Genomic DNA, 21,480 nt, shown 5'->3' with positions numbered 1-21,480 from the left:
AACCCTAACCCTAACCCTAACCCTAACCCTAACCCTAACCCTAACCCTAACCCTAACCCTAACCCTAACCCTAACCCTAACCCTAACCCTAACCCTAAGTCCCTAATTTTCTTCTTGGTAGAGGCAAATCTCAGTACAAAATAGCGACGACAATAGCTCAACAACCACCACTAGTACTACTCTCAAACTCTGGCACCATGGTCTTATAGTACTAATATATATATAAAATAAATAAAATAGTTATTTTTTGTACTAATCCTCTCTTACAGCCGCTTGGGTTATTGGTCGTTGAATTGCTGAGGCCAGACAAGGCAATAAGGCGCCACAGCCCTCTATTACCAAGGACTCCAAGGTCTTAGGGGTCAAGACACTTAGCACACAATCTCCCATGCGCCTCGCGTGGAAGATTATGTTGATTCTGGACTTGCTCCTGCAAGTACTGAATCGTTGTACATAGAGAATCACAGTTGACACCTATTCGTCCTAAGGCTCCTCTTACACTATCCCGAGTGACTCTTACACTTAACAACCACCACTAGTACTACTCTTAGATTAGACCCGACATTTAGAGCGGTTCATAATAAGCTGTTAAAGCAAACATAGTCTCGGTAGCATCTGCGGTTTGCTCTGACTCATTCTTAACTTAACCTAACCCTCCTCGGCATCCCGGTCTCTAGGCGTAACATCTCGTAGCATTAACGCGCCGATCCACCCCACAGTAGTTGAGGCCGTGGCAGCGATCATCATCAACTTGAAGACTTCCCTATACGAATGATCGATAGCGTCTCGAACCGGGCTTCCAACTTCGTACGAGATCTGAACAATCAAGGAGCCGTAGATCGAAGCTTTATCCTCGGTAGACAGGCCTAATCCAGCCAGGTTTGCGGTCAGGCGACTGGGCAGAGTGTTCGTCCATATTGCGCCTGAAATCGCAAGCGCGATAGACGCACCAATCATGCTTGATAGGTAAGCCAGCGCGAGCCGCATGGATACCGTGGATGGCGATGCTCCGTCCAGGATCCCAACGTTTGAGCTCACTGAATGTGTCCCTGATGCAAGGGATATCAAAACTTGGGACGCGATAATACCGCCGACACTCGAAGATGATAGTGAGGACGAGAAGTGTATCATCATTCCAGTGCCGAAGGTGTAGACTGTCAACGCCACCAGTGTGGTAACTCTAGCACGGCCGATATAGTGCATAGCTCTGAGGATTAAGTACCAATATCAGTATTGGGTCCGAAAAGGAGCTATGGTCATGAGGTGGGTTGAAACTCACAAACCAGTGGCAAGAGCCGCAGCACCTCCTCCAACATAATTTGTGTTTGCCAAGTATCCTGCCTCACTAATGCTCATGTTGTGTACGACCTGGAGCTGCGAGGTAAAGTACGAGAACCAGCAGCTTTCCACTCGATTAGCAACACACGGGCCGAGGATCAGTCGGGAGTGCATACAACAAACTCATGTAGACGCCGCAGATGCTCAAGCATGCTCCCCACACAACACGGTCTCCAAGCAGCTCGAAAGGGAGAAACTTCTTTGGTGCGACAAAGTACTCGTATAGCACCAGAACGACGAGAAGGAACGCTCCAACCACGATCATGGAGATAATGGACACACTTCTCCAGCCATTTATTCCTGACGCCGCAAGATTGAACGGTAGAAGGAAGGTCGTTAGGCCCGCACATGCGATGGCAATTCCGATGACTGCGTAAGGATATTAGCATGCCTCGGTCGAGGGATAGGAGTAGATCCAATTCCATGCTTACCGTCAAAGTCTTTCAGGTAGTTGAACAAAGCACGTAGGAAGTGATTTCCTTTCTGGCGAGCCTTTACCCGGACCGCCGGCAGTGCGCGATTTGCTGAGCGTTGGTAATGCCAAAGCCCACCGACCATCAGGCCTCCGATTACCGGTACAATGATCGCAAAGGTGCCGAACGCCCACTTAATGAGGCCACGGGTGTAGAATTTTTCGGCTACGCTCGGTCCAGCAAATGTTGTGATGATATATGGAACCTTGGTGCCTGCAATGGCTAGTGGGCGGTACTTGAGTCTGGCATTTGCTGTTACAAAAACAAGCAGAGTGTATAGTATGCCACCGTAGCCGATTTCGTAGATGACCTAAACGCAGAAATGGATTAAGTCTCAGTTCACAGCAGGTTGAGGACGTTCTCACCACTGCAGCTGCGTACGTGCCCACGTTTTGGCAGAATATCATGAGTAATAAAGCTGAAGAGTTAGTTCAATCTGCTAGCTATTGCGTCAATGATTCTCACCCAAGAAACCGAACAGAACCATAAGACCCAGTCCCTGGGAGAGCCCCCACACATCAATTAATCGAGACATGGCGAGTGAAACAATGCCCAGAATGATGAAAGCAATCTGAGAGATAATCGGAATCAATGAATGATGGGAAAACCCGCTCGTGATGTAAGGGGTCATTGCAACGATCACATGCTGCTCTAGTGATACCGCAGTTAAGGTGATATATGCGCTGTAGTTGATACCATAGTTAGCCCAGATGGCCTCACCGACACAAAGAAAGGAAAGCAGGGGGGCTCGCGAACCCTATGTACGTCAAGCGTAGTACTATTCGCGTTGAACTTCCCATTTTCTTAGTCAGAAGATGATTGAATTGTACGGACCTTTCTATCGCCTGAGTTGTATTTCCTAAAGATTGTGCGCTATCGCAGAGGTGCCGCTACTTATATAGCGGGGAGACTACATCGCAAGCACTTCAGGCTCTTAGTCCCTCTGCTTCTCCTCTGCGCCTCGTAAAAGATGTGTCCCCTGAGTACGCGGGCAGGATAACATAGCTGATCGGTGGAGTGAGAGCTTGAAAACTCCGATAATCTGATAACTTTGATCAGTCGATCTAATAAAGATTGTCTTTACCAGCCTCTTGCTAAGCATTTTTATCTCCGCGCTAACCGTACACGGTTAGGGGCTTTGGCTAGCAAGGACTTCTACCGCCATCGGGTCCGACTCCGAGACCGGGAAGAGAACTCGCTACAACTTTTGTTCACAGTGGCTGTCCTTCGTCAACGGTAAATTGACTGCAAATGCATCGCCGGCGGAGGGGCTTAACTGACTCAAACAGTCCTAGCATGCTTGCCGGACAAACAGACTTGATTTTCTGCAGACTGCACATGCTCGATACCCGCGATGCAACCAGCGTTCGCCAATAGGACATCGCGAAGTCGAACGCCTTTCCTTTGCGGTGCACAGTCTGGTGAAATACCCGTGCGCTCATCCGCTGGGTAGTCACTAATCTGCGCGAAAATATTATCAGTTGGAATACAGCACTAACGGAGACCAGCCATCTTTTCAAGAGGGTGAAAAGCGAATCAGCATGCCTACAGTCAATGGTCTGATGCATCGATTCAGTATCAGAACAACCGCCCGACCCTGCAGATCCGAGTCCCATGGCACCCCCCAGCAAAAGCACGGTCCGCGGCGAAGACGTCGAGCGTTAAATTGCAACGAATGCAGAGAATTGAAGGTTTGGTGTGACCGAAAGCTCCCCTGCAGCCGCTGTCAGTGGCGCGGTAAAGCCGGTGTATGTTCATATGCATCGAACCTGTCTATCAATACCTCTACGAGCCAATGGCACCGATCGACATCTATTGGCCCACCTGTCGCCTGCAGCGAACGGGTGGGCTTGAGTGAATGTACACCGTTCCTCACCACTGAACTTTCGGCAGACTATGGAATGCTTTGCTGGAAGAAGCAAAGTTATTCCCATGATCAGGATATACTACCACAACTTTCGCTTGAGTGGCAACTGGCAAGTGTACTCACCAGTCTATACAAGCAGCTGTCCTGCGTTGTGGAATTTCTGGATAATCCGTTGTCGGCACCCGTGTGCGTTAAGAGGGGCCAGACACACTGGGAATCGTTATTGGGCCAGGTAAGCGTGTTTTCTTTTGTTGAGTAACTTCCGACCCGCGTCCATAGGTGCCGGACTAACCATATCTGCGCCACATAGTGTGCAATAATAATGCCGGATCTTCTCGATCATATCTCAGTGAGCACACATGGAGTTTCGAGCGTGCGTCGTTCTCATATTTATCGCCACTCAAGGCTTCCAAGCTTCCCGTTCGACGGAGACCGCGTCAGCCAGCCTCTTTCCCTGGCTGAGACTCTTGCTAGATATCTTCCGCCGCAAGAGATTGTCAGAAGCATGGTCGAAACCTATTTTGGCACATTCGAAGGAATGTATCGCTTATTCCACATTCCGACGTTCGAGATCGAGCTCGAACGTTTTTGGTCAAACCCGTCTGCCGCTGCCTACGACTGGATTGCTCAGCTCCTGGCCATACTCGCACTAAGTACTCAAGTTGAGCATATGAGAAACGGGTCGGAGGACGCAACACCAAATTGTGAACGGCGAGCTGAAAACTTTCTCCGCGGGGCTGCTCAATGCCTTAATCAGCTGACGTATCGATCTCAAGCCAGCCTTGAGACAGTGCGAACTCTCTGCCTCATTATCACAGCGAAACGAGCGAGTCTCTTCTCATGCCACGAGCGAGATGCGTGCGGGCCCCTCCTTGATACCGCTGTGAATTTGTGCATGACCCTCGGTCTGGGTCAAGATCTCTGCGGCAAAGGTATTCCTCAACGGCACCAGACGCCTAGACTTTTGGAGACCCGTGTCTGGACCACCGTTAGATATATGTACCTGCACCACGCAATACATACTGGTTCTCCAGTACGACTTCCGCTTTCTGCATTCGAGCCAAACACACCGACAAGTGTATGCGCCACCGAGTCAGGATCATCTGCGCACATGTCTATCATGAGCCTCGATGAATTTCCACTCACAGCAATCGAGGTCATCCTTGCCAAATCGTTGCCGTGGGCGTCTAGGGTGATTGATATGGCCAACTGCCCAGAACCAATGGAGCAACATAGCGTTGATTTCGCAGCCGTAGATACCGACGTCCGGAAGCTGTTGCGGGATACCGAGGCAATCTCATCAGGATCCAATGGTATTTGGAACGTTGTCCAGCGATGGATGCTCATAGTATTCCTTCGTCGTGTACTCTTGACTGTACATTACCTTGAGTCCCGATGGAAGTCCAATAATGTAACTGCCAACGGCCTCAGACCACGAGCTCGGGTTCCATCGCTAGCAATGACGGAGTGCGCAATTGCGATTCTGGTGCAACAGCGGGCGATGCTGGAAGACCCTGCGCTCGGCTGCATTGCTGGAAGAGCAGTTGCTGAATTATTCAAAGAGGATTTTTTCATTGCGGCGCTGGTCATCGGCGTTGAAGGACTGCGCGAGACAGGCTCGTTGTCGTCGCCGTCGATGTTTGATCACCCGCACTACGGGATACTAGGCGAGAAACACGGCCTTGTAGGAGAAACTGTACTACAAGGTCTTCATTGGTGTCGAGAGCTCTGGGCGCGAGACATTGGGCACTCTATCTGTAATTTTGCGGCATACTCGATCCTTGGAACATTACTTGAAGGTCTTCGCATGGGGACACGGATTTGACTTTGTTGCTTTAAAGCTGGCCCTTATCATACCGGTGTGGAGTTACACACACGAGGGTACACTCTCAGGTTGGAATACTCACAATTCTGCATTATGTCCTATCTATTCTACCCCTTGTTGATGAGTAGATGCCCGATATTTGTTACCTATCATACTTTTCCATGCTGCCAGACCCATGCTCTTGACGGACAAACCTTTTAGCCTTCCACGATGGGCTTGTTTGAGCTCTCTCCCACGTACAGCACCGTCAAAACACCAGTCAAGGCCGACACGACCGCCAGCACAATGAAAGTATTTCCAAACCCCATGACCGGCTGCAACTGGCCTGTGATCTCCGGTCCAATTCCGAGACCCAGCGTGTACGCCATGGAATTCAACGCGTACAGCTGCGCATACGGACCCAGAGCACCAAAATGCGTGGGATTCGCCTTATGGAACGCATTCACCACCAGGCCCGACTCGACGGCCGAAGCGGAGCTGCAGCCTGATATGCTGATGCTGCACAGCGCTGTGGTGATGGCGTACAAGGCAATCTGATCAGCGCCACCGGCGCGTGGCAGGCGCAGTAGCATGAGCATGCAGGCTTGGAGCACAAGTGTTGAAGTTGCCACGAGCTTCGGTCCGTATTTGTCGACGGCATAGCCGAGCAGAGGCCCGCAGACGACGGAAGGGATGGCGACAGACATCATCACGAGCCCAGCTTTAAAGGACTCGAAGCCAAAGAGCGCGGCTGAGTGAATTGGGATGGTGGCTTCGAAGGCGCCGAGGATCATGGATTGCGTAGTGGTAAGTAGTAAGGCCATGAGCAGGCGGGAGTTGCCCAGACAAGGCAGGATCGGCATGAGGCGGACGATCCATGAGGGTTTGCTGGTGGCTAGTTTGTACTCGTTGTTCTGGAGGAGGGGCTGGCTTTCATCATCGACACGCTGTGACTGGTCTTCAGCGGTGGCTTGAGCGTTCACCGCTGTCCGAGCTGGGCTAGACTCATCTAAAGCTCCATCAGTATCACAAGCCTCGTCGACAGCCTGCTCAAAGGTCGCAGCAACAGTCTTCTCGAGCACCAGCAGCCGCATCAGGAGATCCACGGCAATCAAGGACATCGACAGAACCACTGGCCCCAGAACCCCGGTGCACTGGTACAGGGCCCCACCCACAATCGGCGCCAACGCAACCCCAGCCAACGTAGCGGACGACATCTACAGTGTTGGAGTACTTAGTCTCATTCTGCCAATTGTTTGCCTCAAAGCAGATCACCGGGCAGCAAACTCACCGTACCCAGCGTCTTGCCCAAATTCGACAACCCCACAGTATCAACACACAACGCAATGCCCACCGTCCATACAATCGCCGCACTCACGCCCTGCAACGCCCGCGCCGCATACATCACGGGGAGCATCGTGCTTGAATAAAGTAATGCCGTAGCCGCACACAGCGTTAGCAGGCCCGCCAGGTATGGCGCCTGGCGCATCTGCAGTCGATCGGCGACGATACCGGTGATGGGGGCGGCGAACAGCATTGCGGCGGCGTAGGCTGAGAGCAGGCCTGAAACGTGTTGCTGGACGACCGACCGGGGGAGGTGGAGGCGATCGTGCAGCATGAAAGGCAGGATGGGCACGATGAGCGAGTAGAGGAATAGGTCGGTGAAGATACCGATGCCGACGGTGGACAGGATGAAGCTTGGATGGCTGCGCCACCGGAGTCCTGATGGTGTAGCTGCCATGCTGGTACTGCTGAGGATGTCTCTTTGGGCTGAGAGACTGAATAAGATGGAGGACTTGTACATGCAAGCACGAGTAGTGAATTATATTGCCAGGGTGAATCTGTGCGAGGATACGCGAGGTGGAGACCTGATGCTTCGTCACGGCCGAGAAGACGGCCCTCTGGGTCTGTTATGTCCGCGACCAGGCTTGCGCGTGTGGACCTTAGTTCTGCTGCTACGAACCTTGTGTGGGACCAGTGGTCTCTGCCTCCTCAATTTTCTTGAGCACCGCATTGAAAACCTTGTATGCCATGCTCTGACAGAAGCTTAAGCCCTTCTTTCGATCCCAAATGTCTCGACAGCTCCTAAGAGTCTCCATGACCGTTTCCTTCGGATGGTTTTGTAGGCCGCTGCTGGATCCGGTATCGGCGTGTAAGGGCGGAGCAGCCAGTCCCATGCGCGTCACGTCTTGTAGCAAGTACTGACAGAGTGTCAAGGCTGCGGTATAAAAGTCCTCCTTGAAAAGCTCCGCAAGCCATGAGCAACCGGAGGGCTGGCAGCATTCATCAAGCGTGCGTTGGAGCGCCAGTAGCCCGAGACAACATTCCAGAGATGCCCAGTAGCCTTCCGGATAATGCAGGAACGCATCCGGCTCGGATGATTCGGGATAGTGTAACGCGAGCCGAGTACGGCGAATGAAAATAGTAAGAGCAATGTGCTGATGGTGCTGAATGCCCACGGTCGTGCTAGCCACGTCGCTCTCGTCAGCGCGCCGGAGTAGTCGACGAAGCTCATAATCGTATTGTGCGATTGACTGACGAGACAGTGCTGTGGGTTCTGCCGAATGCTTCTCGTCCAAGATCTCGGCTACCACCGGCAAGGCAGAGACCCATGCTGCATTAGAGAACCCGCTATCAACCCGTTGTAGACTCGCCAGATCTCGGAGCCTCAACATGGTTGGTTTGCCTGCAGTGAGCGATTGTCTCAGCTCCAAATGGACGATCGCATGCCAGAGCATTTCACGCTTCTCTCGTTCGCTTTCGCTAAGATCTGGAATTCTCTTGGAGTCATGCAAGCGCAAGCTGTAGGCAAGCTTGAGGATCAGGCCGGTCAATACCCAGGCCGAGTCGGTATCGTAGCATGAGAACGGGGCCAGCTGGCGCGAGACAGCCGTTATGCATAGGCACTGAATAGCTGCAATCGTCGGTCTAGCCGTAAAAGCAGTCTGCGCAATGCATGATTGAGCAGTTTCAAGCAGCTTTTCAGCCTCGTCTCGGCCGCTAAAACTGGTACTGGTTGGTTTCCAGGCTGTTGAAGCTTGCTGCAACAACATGCCTTGAGATAACACAGCGCAGAGTAGCGCCAACCACCCCAAGTCTGCAGATTCGGGATCTCTTGAATAGGTTGCAAGCTCTTCGCTGAAGGACTCTTCGCGCAAAATGTGGTATACTTTGTTAATTGTTGTGAAAAACACTTTGCACAACTCGCTGGCTTGTGCCATATCTGGAAGCGCAGCAAGGACTCTGTTCCTGGACACAAGGGGTGTCGTTGGCGAAGACGTCAGTGTTCCAAACGGAGACTTGCTCAATGGTACTTCTCCCCCCATGCTGTTAGCTGTATAACAGAGGCCGGGACAAATGTTGTGTGCAAGGACAGCCTCAATCTGGATAACGCGTTAGCTTGTCTATGAGGAACAGCGAACATCCAATGACACATACGTTCGCGCTGACGGCTCTCCAGTGACTATTGGCGTAGAACATAGTCCGCTCTCCGGTTGCCTTCTGAAAGGAGTGTCGCTGCACGCCATAGAGGCACTCGTTCTCCCGTTTTTGCTGGACGCAACGCTTGCAGGGTTCTTGTTGGTCGCACTTCACTTTTAATTTGCGACATCTATCACATGCCTTCGGAACTCTGTTCCGCGTGCGAGGTTTGAGCGCAACAGCTTGTGATTGGGCGTCGAGTTCTGGCCTACAAGAACAATTTACGCTGTTCGACGGCACCAGTGCGGCCTGTGTTGGTGATGTGGGCCCCACGGCATCATCATTCGGTGCGATCAGCGCCGGCGAGGTTGGCTGCTTGTGAGGTCGTTTTGCCTCGTAGTTATACTGGCAATCCTGATCGCGATTGACGCACCGGGAGCAACGTGGTCGAGCCCTATCACATTTGATCTTCGAATCTCTGCACGGGCGGCATGTTTGAACGGCGCGCGTCCGAATTATGGTTGTTTTCCCTTCCGTCATCGATACCGTGGCGTTTGGTTGTGGCGTGTGTTTGTGAGACTGTCAAAGTGGTCGGGTCTGGTGTGCGGGGGAAAGACTTAGAAAGAGACCACGGCCGAGAAGCCGGCGAAAAGTATACGCTTAATCCCGCGCTTGACTCAAAAGCGTCTGAACAATTAGGATCCGCAGGACCGTCTCGGGGCTGCTTGATTGGTACGTTCGAGTTCGACGGAGGCCATCCTGTCCTAGTGGACTCCTTTATGCTACGCACCGGTTTTAAGCTGCAGCTTCCCGGCCGAAGTAGATCATATATAGCTCGGTCGTAACACACGTTTAGCAGCCATCTCCATCGCCATTGGCCCTGACCGCGTCTCGTTCTGCTCCCGTAATTATCCTTTTTACAAGATCGTGGACCAATACTACTATGAAGCACCACATCCTACCTCGGTCCGAGAAGACTGCACCGACAAATACCCAGGTATTCATTCCCAACGAGGTGCAGAAAGCCTACCAGGACGGTCTCGCAGAGCGGAGCAGCAATCCAGACAAGCTTATCTGGGACGGCAAGGACATCGTATACATCGACAGCAACTTCATCGCCCTCCCTAAAGACATTCACCCGCGTCTCTGGACCCCGCGCCGAAAATGGGTCGCAAATACACTCGTTGGCTCACTCTGTTTCCTGGCGCCGTTCACTGCCACCATCTTTGCGCCCTCCATCAACCTCGTTATGGAGGACTTGGGGATGACGGATCCTATCGAAGGCGCATTGCAAACCGCGGTCTTCCTCTTCGCTTTTGCTATCGCGCCGCTTTTCCTTGCGCCCTTGTCGGAGATATATGGTCGAAAGCGCGTTCTGTTGGGTGGTAATGTTGTCTTCATTGCTTTTGGGGTTGGGGGTGGATTCGCTCGGACGGTATTCCCCATTACCAGTCCTCGGGAAAGGCGGCGCGCTGACATTTTTACACACAGCCCGGCCAGCTCGTGGCCTGTCGCTTCCTGGCAGGCGTTGGGGGTAGTTCTTCCCTTGCAATTTTCGGAGGAGTTCTATCGGACCTCTTCGATCTGAAAGACAGAGCCAAGGCGTCAGGCGTGCTCTATTTTACCATGTTCGTACTGGGTTGGCCTGAAGATTGAGACTAACATGCCTCAGAATACTGGGTCCAGTAGCAGGGCCGGCCTGCGGCGGCTGGATGTCTGAACGCGCGTCTTGGAGATGGACGTGCTGGGTCCCAGTACGAGACACCTTCGCAGCGCAGCAGCATAGTAACTCACAGACTTTCATAGGCAATCGCCGGTTTCGTTATCCACATATTCTGCCAGGTTCTCCTTAAAGAGTGCTACATCCCGACTCTCCTCCACCGAAGATTGAAAGAGTGCCAGAAGCAGGATCCTCACCTGCCCCTGTATACTGCCTTGGATATTCGAGCCAGAATGGAGCAGCAAAGCGGTGCTGTATATATGTTGACAGAAGCGTTTCGACCAGGTAAGAAGCCGATGTGGCAAGGATACGCGGCAATTTGCTTACCCTCCGCGCCAAGTTATTTACCTTTGTGTCGATCCGGCACTGTTTATCGTGGCCTTGGTTTTCGCATTACTGTTCGGCACACTGTATATGGTTATTGTGACGGTTAGATACCCCCACAGCACTTCACGTTCTGGAGATCGACGACTGACCTCTCTATAAGTTCTACCAAGTCTTGTCTGACGGGTATAGCCACTCACCAGGAATCGTCGGCATTGACCTCCTGTCCGAAGGTATCGGCGCCATGATCGGCTTGTTCGTAACCGTCCCTCTTTTGGATGTGATCTACACACGAGCTTCAGCTCCGGGCAAGACATACCATCCAGAAACAAGGCTTGTGGCAGCCTTCGGCGGGACCATGGTCACCGCAGCCGGGCTCTTCATGTACGGCTTCTCTTCCGGCCGAACGCATTTCATAATTCCGCTCATTGGCGTGGCACTATTCGCGGCCGGATCAATGAATGTTGGCCTGGCAATTCAGCTCTATGCCGTAGACTGTTTTCAATTTCCCGCCAGTGCCGTGGCCGCGAGTAAGTGTTGATCTCTCAACTTTCGATCTCGCTGACTGATCTTCTAGTATCGACGTTTCGGTGCGTGCTCGGCGGAGTGTTTCCATTGTTCGGACAGCGTCTGTTTGACGCAATTGGTATTGACTGGGGCATTGGCCTATTGGCCTTTCTCGTGCTGGGCATCGGAGCGCCGGCCATTCCTATGGTATCTATATCCAGACAATGTGCTTCTCGCGATTGAGAGACTGACTCAAATGTAGCTGTACTTGTATGGAAAGCAGCTTCGTGACATTGGAGCAAAGAACTTCAAGAAGATTACCGGCAAATGAGGAGGAGAGCTTAACAGGATCCAATGTAATGACCCCGCCTTGCTAGCCGACCTACAAGTAAAGTATCCCAGTACAGGCTGATCGCACAAGAATTGTCGGATTAGAAACTCAGACTTCTTGATATTGTGTCAGAAGCAATGTCGCAGACCCTTCGAGAGCACCATGATCATTCTGATCATGGTGGGAGAAGAAGAGGAGTAAGGCAGGTGGGAAGGAAAGAAGGGAGGAAGGAAAGGAAATGGTGCTGTACTGCTGAAGTGCACGCCATCGAGGAAGTCGACCGTATCCCACCAGGATCGAAACATCACCTTAGCATCCGCGGCCTTACCCAGCAGCATTTGCACCACTCTCTCGTGTTGCTTAAAGGACGAAAGGTCCGGGAATTCATTTGTTCTCTAAGGCCATCTATGGTCGATGGTCAGAGACCGCGCTTATTCTTCCTTATCCTGACACTGTGAATGGACCCACTAGCAGCGGCAAGGTCAGCATCCGACTTGAAACAGTTCACCGCAGGCCGCATCTGCGTTTGTGGCTCCGAGGGGCCTCATTCCTGAGCATCCTTCGTTATGAGCAACATTACAGCTGCCACGAAATGCCCAGAACTCAAGGGTTTTACATGATCTATGGTCATGAAATCACAGGAAATACAATCCAGCCTCCGTGTCCTGAGAGCGCGCTCTGTCTCCTCCCCACCCCCTCCACCTGTGTGTGTGTGTGTGACACAGAAGACTGGCTGGGGTAAAGTGTACGGTATCAAGGAATGAATTCTGCGGTCAAACTGAAACTATTGTAGCTCTGGATGATGACTGTTAATGTGCCTTCGATAATTGTCAAGCCTTGCGAAAGGTCGTCCACCAGCGACAGAGTGCTTGCACCAAGATATAGGACACCAATACCTGTTTGCAGTGACATCTCCAATGGAGTGGACTCCATTGCGGTGGCGCTCAAGATCTTTCCGGTACTGGAACTTCTTTGCGCAAGCTAAGCACTCAAAAGGACGGTCATGTGCCTTGGCATGAGAACTGAATCATCAGCAAGGCTCAACGAGACTCATAGGTGCACTAACTTGAGTTGATGTCTTTTGGCAAACGTCCTTGGGCACTGGACGCAGGTGAAATTTGCTGTCGTGAAGGCTTGTGGTAGAGATGCACTACCAGCATCAAGAAGCTCACTAGAGTCAGGGAGCTCAAAATGAGATAGGGTTGGCAAAGGAGGGACGTTAGCGAGTGTAGCAGGCTGATTATGGGTTGATTGGGTGCTGGCTTTGTCTTCATCGGCGTCAAGGCTGACCTCCTTGCAGGGCCTGGAAGAGGATGTTTGAAGGAGACGGGGATCGACCGTTGGCTCCTCTGTAGAGCGACGATAGAGATAATGTTGTTGTTCAAGCTGAGGAGATCGGTCGGTGTGTGAGGTACGACGCGAGATGCGCCCTAAGCGGAGATTCTAGCCCTGCTGGGTGGAAGTAAATACAGCCTCAACCGCGACAAAAAAAACACAGCCAGAAACCTCCCCCAAGTCCTGAAACAACTGCAACGCCGAAAAGAATGTGGTGACCGTGCCAAGAGATGCGACCTGGTGAAGGAGAGGAAGAGAGTGATGAGGGTGTCGTCAGCGATGATATAGGCAGCCGCTGGAATCTAGTCTCTGTTGATTGGCTATTCACGGGTTTCCAGTAGGCCTCAATATGGCTCGGCATGAATCTTATCGACCAATCGTGTAAGAACTCCGCCTTCACCATGAACTTTCGAATACAACCGACCTAAAAGGTTCCGGATAGCTACAATATCCAAACAGCTCGTTGGCTCTCGCAGAGTTGGTAGGCCTCAATCCATCTTGGCGAGCAGATCAAAGCATGACCGTTCGGCTACATGAGTGCTGAAAACACCAACATGATGCTCTCATTGGTTATACAGGCTACCGTTATGTAACGAGACTTACGCGCTCTGTGCGCTTATACTCCTACATAAGGTCTGACTTCATGCCTCCTGGGAACCCAGTGTGAAATGTCATGGTCTCACTGAAGTTCGACGCTCGACTGAGATTGGAATTTCTTGCGCCGATACATCCAAACATTGCACATCTTCTTCGAAATGCCAACGAAAGTGATTGACAACGCTGATTCCGTTCGGGAAGTCGTACAGGAGGTGACCAGCAGGAACAAGATTCCCCTTATCTTTATTGACCTTGAGGGTGAAAATCTTTCACGTCATGGGTCTATCGCCATCGTGTCGGTCCTAATCCCACCCAACCCGACCATCTATCTACTAGATGTACACGAGTTGCAGAGCCGAGCCTTCGACACCGCAGCTGCCGGTGGCCTGACTTGGAGGTCCATCCTGGAGTCAGAGGAGCATCCGAAAGTCTTCTTCGATGTGCGTAACGACTCTGATGCTCTGTATTCCCATTTCAGCATTGCCCTACGCGGAGTTGTGGACCTTCAACTCCTCGAGTTCGCCACTCGTCCGGGCCGAGGCAGGTATGTGAAAGGCCTTTCTAAGTGCATCTTGGAAAGCTCTTTTCTGTCGGCAGAGGAGAGAAGTTCGTGGCGACGCGGCAAAGACGAGGGTATCAAGCAGTTTGCTCCAGAGCATGGGGGCACATACCGAGTCTTCTTCAAGCGACCGTTGTCAACGGCCCTTCAAAGTTACTGCGCAGAGGACGTCCTGAAGCTGCCAGGATTGTTGAGTGCTTATTCGGGAACTATCAAGCCCCATCTCGCTGCGCAGGTTGGTGAGGAGGCTCTTCATCGCGTGACCCTTTCACAAGGCGTCTATTTCAACGGCAAGGGAAAGCACATGGCGGTGGGCCCAGACTTCACATGGACAATGTAAATCAAAATATGCCTCCAAGAAATACAACTGACTGCTTATAGGCCTTCCATACAGCCTGACATAGGATTCCCTATGAGCTTGGTGTGCTCAGCTGATCTAAAAGAGCTTTGTTTTTTGGATGACCTGGACTCGCCACGTGTCCTTGGATTTGCTGCCTCTCAGCCTGTGAATGATACACCCCGACACAAAAGTCTTGCTGTGCACGAGACATCCCACGTGGCTGGGAGTGCCTTGGGTGAGACATGCCAGGTCGGAGCCGAGCCGTTCCACGGTCACGGCCACAAGAACTACGACCTCCGAACCATACGGATTCCCTTGCACGAGTATAATAACGACTATGACAGCGACAAGAACAAAGACTTCGCGGCATGCAGTGCAGAGGATTGCGGATACTGTGGCCACTGTGGCTACTAACTAAAGGGCCTTTGACAACGAAATTTGGCCCCGGGCAAGCCCCCACGAAACCTTGACGCATATCTTGTGGTCCAAATGCGACGATGTTGTACACCAAATCCAAGACTGGCGGTGGAAGGATACCAGAGCTTGTTGAATAAGAAAGCGTTATGATTGAATACGCCCTCTCGCCCGTTCGCGTACGTTTGTCTGCTGTTGATATTAGAATGCCTATGATAGCGGTGAAACCAGTCTGTGCACGACTCAATGATCCCACACATAACTTGAAAGGTCGTGTGGGAGCCAAAAAGAGTGGGAAGTGAACTGCCCAATCGATTTGTTTTCAGTAGCCATCTGTACCGCCACAGAAAGAAGTTCCCGAGAGGGGTTTGTACATATCACGATTGTTCTGAGAAATATAATGTGAGACACTGACTGTGACGCTTATAGCTCAATGTAAAACATCAGCTGCGAGTTACAGATGTCGATATCGAAGAAAGTGGTTTTAAGACCAAGGTAAAAGGTAAATACAAGAAGTGAACATCCTTCTCTCAAGCAAGTCTTGCAGAGGGCCTGTCAAAATTTTTAGGCTCGCCGAGCCATGGAATCCCCTAACACCCAGAAAGATTCGAGCGCCGGAAGAGCACAGCCTTTCCACCACAGCAGCAGAAGGCAACGACGTCGATTCAGGTAAATACATGCTCCAAGCGGTAGAGTCGATCACTCATCACGCTCAACGCACTCGAGGATCTTAGGGCGACGAGGGCCAGGATAGGTAGGAGTAGCGCCGGGAGTCGGACTGGACGCACCAGGACCATCGTCACGGACGGTAGGGAACGCTTCCAGGTTCTCATCTTCGGTAGCAGTAACGCTGGGGGCGCTGCTTGTGATGGAAGTTGCCAGAGTCGTTGGTGCACCGCCCGAAACAGAGCTAGCCGCCAAGACCGAGGATGATGGGAAGAATTGGCCAGGCGAGGGTACTGGCGCATCGGGCTGCTCAGGAGTCGAGTTGTTGCCAGTAGAGCCGCTAGAGCCACCGGCCCAGACATCGGGACCGATGTGGTAGGGGTACTCCGTCTTACCAGCCCAGATGCTGAAAGCAATGCCCGGATCGGTGGCCTTGTATGCTCCTGGGAACTTGACGAGTGGGCTGGGTGTACCGTTTCCACTACCAGAGACCTTGACCTGGGCGCAAGCATAGTAGAATTCGGTCTCGTCCACATGAGCACGGTGAAGTCCAACGTGTTCGGCACGGACAAGGTACTCGCCAGCCGGAGTACCATCAGGAATAGTGAAGGTCAGACGGTCCTTGCCCCAGGTGCACCAATCGGTATCCTGGAGGCCATCGGCAGTAGATCCGCAGACTGTCTCATCCTTGATCTTGAACCAGTCGCCCTCACCCTCATACTGGACGACGCTGCCAGGGGCCTTGGACATATAGATCTGGGCCGGACCGGGATGCTCCATCCTCGCTCCGTACGCGAGAATCATAGAGAGCTCATCACCAGGAGCGACCTCGTAGACCTTGGTCTTTCCAGCATTTGTGAACGATCCTTCATTGCATCGAAAGTCGGCGTCGTTCGGAGTGACTTTGCCAATGGTATTCTTGAATTTGGTCGGCATGTACTTCTCAGTGCGAGTATTTTCTCGAATGTATTCCCAGCTTCGAGTTTCTTGTCCGTTGACAACCAGCCTGTCGAATGTGTAATGGGCTTGAGCTAGGCCAGCAGCCGAGAGCAGAGCCGAGAGAGTTGTGAATGCTTTCATGTTGTAGAGTGTCTGTTCGTGCCGGCGAACTGAGAAAAGATCCTGATCTTGGAGGGATGATAGAAGCGAACGGCTAAAAGCGAGTGACTGAAGAAAGAATGACTTGCAGAAACTATTCAATCCATCATCTGCGGGTACCATCCCTTTATATTCCTCTCATCGCTCATGGTCACCTAGCCCGGTCAACACCAGTGTAAATGGACAAGCCCTCGCACCTCCACAGCGCATCCTCGAGCTCTTGGTATTCTAACCGAGCTGTACTCGAATCTAGGATGAAACTGTGAGTTGGCCAGAGCGTGGACCGGCAACCATGTCTGGCGAATAGCAAGTGTTGAGGCATGACGATGGCCCCGCTCAGATTTGAACTGCCCGCCGGCGATATAAGAGCACGCATGGATAATACTGCAGGTCAAGGGCATGAAACAGCAGACCACTCGGGGTCTTCCCAGAGAAGGAGACTTGGCTCTCGCGATGGCTATGAGTAAGCGAGATGTGGCTGGCCCCGTGGTCATTGTGGGTCACCAATGACGAACTCATGAACTTCACCATTCGTCCCTCAAACTCGACAGATCACGAGCAAGCTCGCCATTGGTAACGACGGACGTTGCACTTTGGCATTGTGCGTCAAGCAGCCAGGAGCGTGTGCCGTCGATGGACTTCTTTTCCGAAAGTCCTTGGCTGGTCGGACCACCTGGCGTGGTCAAGGCGAGCGTGAGGCGAAAATTAAGGTGCGAAGGTCCACCAAAGCACCGACCGGGGAGAGGGGTCCTTGTTCGGATTCAGCAATCTGATCAGATCAAAATGCACAGAATGCGGTAGGTTGAAACGATGCCAGGCAAGACTTACTCAAAGCTGAGATTCGCTTGGGCTGACTTTGTCCTGTGTAATGTCCTGCGGGCTTGGCGCATGCCAAGTCGTTTCACCCCTTGAGCAGTGACTTGCGTCAGTCATGGCTGGACATGTACCACCCCATAGAGAACATCGAGAGGGAGTCAGCGAACGCGTCAGCTGGCATGCGTATGACTCTGCGAGTTGTCTGAACGCCTAGCCTTTCTGCGCAGTCCTGAGCAGGAAGTACCTGCGATGACCCTTTTAATACACCACCTGCAGTTTCGTTTACGGATCTCATTTTTCATTATAAATCCCCTCATGTGCCTTTCTATGCTCTGTACGTCGAAGCCGAAGCTTCCATCTACACTACAGCCAGTAGGTGGTTTCGTTACAGAGCCGTATGCTCCGGTTGTCTGGTCCACGGTGAATTTGCCTGGGTTCCCGAGCTGACAGTCGAGACTGTCTACCAAGCATACAAGACAGCACCTTACTCGATAAAGAGGCGGGCAGAGATAGCGTCTGACCAGCTAGCACTCAGATTGTGTGACGCTCGCAATTCTGTAAAACGTTCGATTCAACCCACGCTGTCCCACGGGGAGCACCACTTTCAGACAGCGTGTCATGTTCACGCCCGAAGAGCATGCTCGGTAAACGTCTTGATATTAACACTATATGCTCGTGGCACCGTCAAATTATTATTGTATCATCCTTCCACCTAATCATTGCTGCGTCAAACGCCACCGGACCCAACCAGCAGCCTCGTCGGTATATCGATCGAAGTAGTTGAGATGATCGTCGTCGACAAACGGACCTGGCCCAGACGCGGCACATACAGCATCCGACTGAACGCAGAATGATCGAATACGATCTGCGTACGTATCGAACTGTACGAGAGCCTCCGGCGTGCGAGGGTTCCAGGATGAGATGGAAGCCCCGTTCAGGTGGTTGTAAGGTTTGCCGCCAACATGACGGGTATCACCGAAAAGGAGGACTGCAGCAACTGGAACAAGTCAGGACTATTCATCGTGTTCGCGGATGAACTCACTCTTGTTGCCTGGGCTTGAGTTGCGGCTAAGACCAGCGCTCCATCCAATCTCGCAGCTAGGAGTGCCGAATGGTCCACCACCGCCACCGATGATGTCGCCGGCAACGTTCGCGCCTTGCGAGTACCCTGACAGCACGAGTTTCGAGTCGGGGCATCTCTGAGCATATGCAGTCATCTGAGCAACGCCGCTTGCCGCTCCCTGCGTGACCGAGTCGCAGTAGTTGTCCTCTGGCGTATTTGAGAACCAGATGTCCTCATAGTCGCAGCTGTCAAGGCTCCAGCATATTGAGCCGGCAAGTTTTCCTTGTCGCCCTGGATATGGCTCATTCCAGCCTTTTGCTAGGAAGATGTGTACGTCCGCACAGCTATCCTGTCTCTTTTGGGCTGGTGCTGCCACAACAGTAGAAACAGCAGCGAAGAGCGCCGCGAGCTTGGCAAACCGAATGGACAACATATTGGGACTGAAGAATGCCAGAAAAAGTGACTGGGTTCACATACGGCATATTCGGTCAGCTCTGCTTTATAAACAGTTTTCCTTTTCTCCCGTGACCTGTGTATGGACAAACATCGGAAGACGATTGCCGAAATCAGTCTCCACTAACGGCAATTGTGAGGCTCCAGGTGGAGTGTGGAAGCCAATCGACAGACGTCAATGCAAGACATCATTAGATAGGCCGGCGAAATTTTCCACGGACTGGTTCCCATCATGAGAGAATTACTCCGTATCGCCATTCAGAACTGACTTGTTCAACAAATGGAACCATCACGCCACAGCTGCCCTCAGAAGCTTTCCTTTAAGCTTTCTCTGCCGTATGTCTTGCTGGGCGATGTCGGAGATGCAAAATCACCGGCGTCGATACGCTTAGGCTTTTGAATCCGTAAGAGGAACTCGGCTGCCGGCGGTCATATTGACGAGACCTCACTCTTGGCGTACTACAGATTGGCCCTGCGCTTCGCTCCGTCAAACAACTGCGCCATCGCTCGGCCAGCTTTCAAGCCGGAGAATATACATCCTCCCAGAAATGTGCCCTCCAACGAGCTGTAGCCATGTACCCCACCGCCTCCAAAGCCTGCAGCCTCCCCAGCCGCGAAAAGCCCAGGAAAGACTTCATCCTTATCCCGCATGGCATTGCTGTCAAGATTGGTTTCTAGACCGCCCAGACTCTTTCTTGTGAGCAGGTTCAATCGAACGGCAATTAGAGGGCCTGCAGCAGGGTCGAGAAGCCGATGGGCTGGCGCGACCCGCGAGCGATCCCATTTGTATTTGCGTGCGTTGTCGATCAGCATCAATTGAGCGTCCTTGCTGTAAGCATTCGCCAACTGCAAGTCGCGTGCCTCGATCTCTTTTCGGACGGCGTCGTATTCCAGGACGGGTCCATTCCTCTCTCGTGCCAATATGTTTATGCCACTGACCAGGGCTTCGAGGTTATCCTCCACAACGAAGTCTTTGCCGTGCTCCAGGAACTTCTGTACCGCAGGTATTCCATACCACGTGAAGTATCTCTGAAGAAGCTTCAGGTAGTTTTTGCCAGTGATGTCGGGATTTTGTTCCGAACCGGAGAGTGTGAACTCGCGACTCACGATGCTTCGATTTAAGATGAACCATGAATAGTCGTAGCCGGTGGAGCATATATGGCGGAGGGTTTCGAGTGTGTTCGTTCCTGGGAAGAGCGCGGGTGGCAAGCGATGACCATTTGCATCCAGCCAGAGAGACGATGGGCCTGGTATGATGCGGATGCCATGTGAAGGCCAGATGGGATTCCAGTTCGCCAGGCCCTCGGTGTAATGCCACATGCGATCCAAATTAACTACGCTCGCCCCCGCCTTTTTGGCGATCTGTACCATGCGACCATCAACGTGTGCTGGGACACCCACGACGAAGGAGTCCGGGACTTTTGGGCCAAGCCTGTCCAGCGGCCAGTTCTCCTTCACTGCTTGCACGTTGCCGCCGATTCCACCAGTTGCCACCAAGACCGCCTTACCACGTAGTTCAAACTTGTCGGTTGCCGTGCGCGTCGAAGCTACGCCTCTCTCAGCATCAGAGTCTTCGAGAATAGTTCCACGCACCCCTACCACAGCACCCGAATCCGGATCCACAATCAACTCGTCGACCTGGTGCCGGAATTTGAACTCGACCAGGCCCTTTTTTGCTGCCCGTTGTACAGGTTCGGCAAACGCACGCACGATCTCTGGGCCGGTACCCCAAGTAAGGTGAAAGCGCGGGACCGAGTTTCCTTGGCCTCGACCGTCGCCACCGCCGCGCTCCGCCCACCCCACAGTCAAGAACTTCACGCCGCGCCGCTTCAAGTACGGCTCCATCTCGCCGTTGGCGAATTGCACGAACGCTTCCGCCCATTGCCGCGGCCAGTAGTCCTCGCGATCCCGGTCGAAGCGCGCGGTGTTCGCCCAGTCTGTGCGCGCTAGCTCGAAGCTGTCCTTGACACCAGCACGGCGTTGGTCGGTCGAGTTGACGCAGAAGATGCCACCAAGCGACCAGAAAGCCTGTCCGCCGAGATTTTGTGAGTTCTCCTGGTCCAAAATTGTAACGTGCACGTTCTGCTGCGTCAACTCGTACGCTGCCACGAGGCCCGCAAGGCCAGCGCCGACGATGATGGCGCGCTCCTGGTCAACCATACTTGTTAGAGAGGTCGGGTGTTGTAAGTAGTGTGGTGAATGGTCAAGGTTGAGCGTAGATGGGATAGAATAATGCTACCTCAACGTCGTGCGCGTCGCCTCAGACCGCCAGGTGGAGTGGAGCGCTGTGTTATAAAGGCACTGCGAAGACGCCGGCGGTTACCGAGGTACTCGCTCCGGGGTTGAAATGTGGCT

At 52.6% G+C, this 21,480-nt stretch overlaps 8 protein-coding genes across 8 annotated transcripts; 2 read left to right on the top strand and 6 right to left on the bottom strand.

Moving 5' to 3' along the window:
- Positions 1-648: 648 nt before the first annotated feature.
- On the bottom strand, positions 649-2,442 carry HMPREF1541_11084 (uncharacterized protein; the record flags this gene model as incomplete). The annotated part of the gene is made up of 6 exons (XM_008715753.1): positions 649-1,207; positions 1,280-1,402; positions 1,455-1,707; positions 1,770-2,121; positions 2,177-2,229; positions 2,277-2,442. 6 exons carry the CDS (start codon positions 2,440-2,442, stop codon positions 649-651), a joined length of 1,506 nt encoding a protein of 501 aa, XP_008713975.1.
- A 3,258-nt stretch (positions 2,443-5,700) lies between these two features.
- HMPREF1541_11083 (uncharacterized protein) lies at positions 5,701-7,223 on the bottom strand (the record flags this gene model as incomplete). The annotated part of the gene is made up of 2 exons (XM_008715752.1): positions 5,701-6,699; positions 6,774-7,223. 2 exons carry the CDS (start codon positions 7,221-7,223, stop codon positions 5,701-5,703), a joined length of 1,449 nt encoding a protein of 482 aa, XP_008713974.1.
- Positions 7,224-7,437: 214 nt separating this feature from the next.
- HMPREF1541_11082 (uncharacterized protein) lies at positions 7,438-8,703 on the bottom strand (the record flags this gene model as incomplete). The annotated part of the gene is made up of 1 exon (XM_008715751.1): positions 7,438-8,703. One exon carries the CDS (start codon positions 8,701-8,703, stop codon positions 7,438-7,440), a length of 1,266 nt encoding a protein of 421 aa, XP_008713973.1.
- Positions 8,704-9,845: 1,142 nt separating this feature from the next.
- On the top strand, positions 9,846-11,784 carry HMPREF1541_11081 (uncharacterized protein; the record flags this gene model as incomplete). Its single annotated transcript, XM_008715750.1, has 8 exons — positions 9,846-10,337; positions 10,394-10,530; positions 10,575-10,656; positions 10,709-10,907; positions 10,963-11,051; positions 11,110-11,476; positions 11,524-11,660; positions 11,716-11,784. The coding sequence occupies 8 exons, from the start codon at positions 9,846-9,848 to the stop codon at positions 11,782-11,784; spliced, it is 1,572 nt and encodes a 523-aa protein (XP_008713972.1).
- A 2,090-nt stretch (positions 11,785-13,874) lies between these two features.
- HMPREF1541_11080 (uncharacterized protein) lies at positions 13,875-14,615 on the top strand (the record flags this gene model as incomplete). The annotated part of the gene is made up of 1 exon (XM_008715749.1): positions 13,875-14,615. One exon carries the CDS (start codon positions 13,875-13,877, stop codon positions 14,613-14,615), a length of 741 nt encoding a protein of 246 aa, XP_008713971.1.
- Positions 14,616-15,728: 1,113 nt separating this feature from the next.
- HMPREF1541_11079 (uncharacterized protein) lies at positions 15,729-16,775 on the bottom strand (the record flags this gene model as incomplete). Its single annotated transcript, XM_008715748.1, has 1 exon — positions 15,729-16,775. One exon carries the CDS (start codon positions 16,773-16,775, stop codon positions 15,729-15,731), a length of 1,047 nt encoding a protein of 348 aa, XP_008713970.1.
- Positions 16,776-18,325: 1,550 nt separating this feature from the next.
- HMPREF1541_11078 (uncharacterized protein) lies at positions 18,326-19,105 on the bottom strand (the record flags this gene model as incomplete). Its single annotated transcript, XM_008715747.1, has 2 exons — positions 18,326-18,606; positions 18,652-19,105. The coding sequence occupies 2 exons, from the start codon at positions 19,103-19,105 to the stop codon at positions 18,326-18,328; spliced, it is 735 nt and encodes a 244-aa protein (XP_008713969.1).
- A 479-nt stretch (positions 19,106-19,584) lies between these two features.
- HMPREF1541_11077 (uncharacterized protein) lies at positions 19,585-21,285 on the bottom strand (the record flags this gene model as incomplete). The annotated part of the gene is made up of 1 exon (XM_008715746.1): positions 19,585-21,285. The coding sequence occupies one exon, from the start codon at positions 21,283-21,285 to the stop codon at positions 19,585-19,587; it is 1,701 nt and encodes a 566-aa protein (XP_008713968.1).
- Positions 21,286-21,480: the final 195 nt, after the last annotated feature.

The sequence above is a fragment of the Cyphellophora europaea genome (genome assembly GCF_000365145.1).
Source record: "Cyphellophora europaea CBS 101466 unplaced genomic scaffold supercont1.16, whole genome shotgun sequence".
In the NCBI taxonomy this organism is placed as follows: Eukaryota; Fungi; Ascomycota; class Eurotiomycetes; order Chaetothyriales; family Cyphellophoraceae; genus Cyphellophora; species Cyphellophora europaea.
This window is presented reverse-complemented; position numbering and strand designations above follow the sequence as displayed.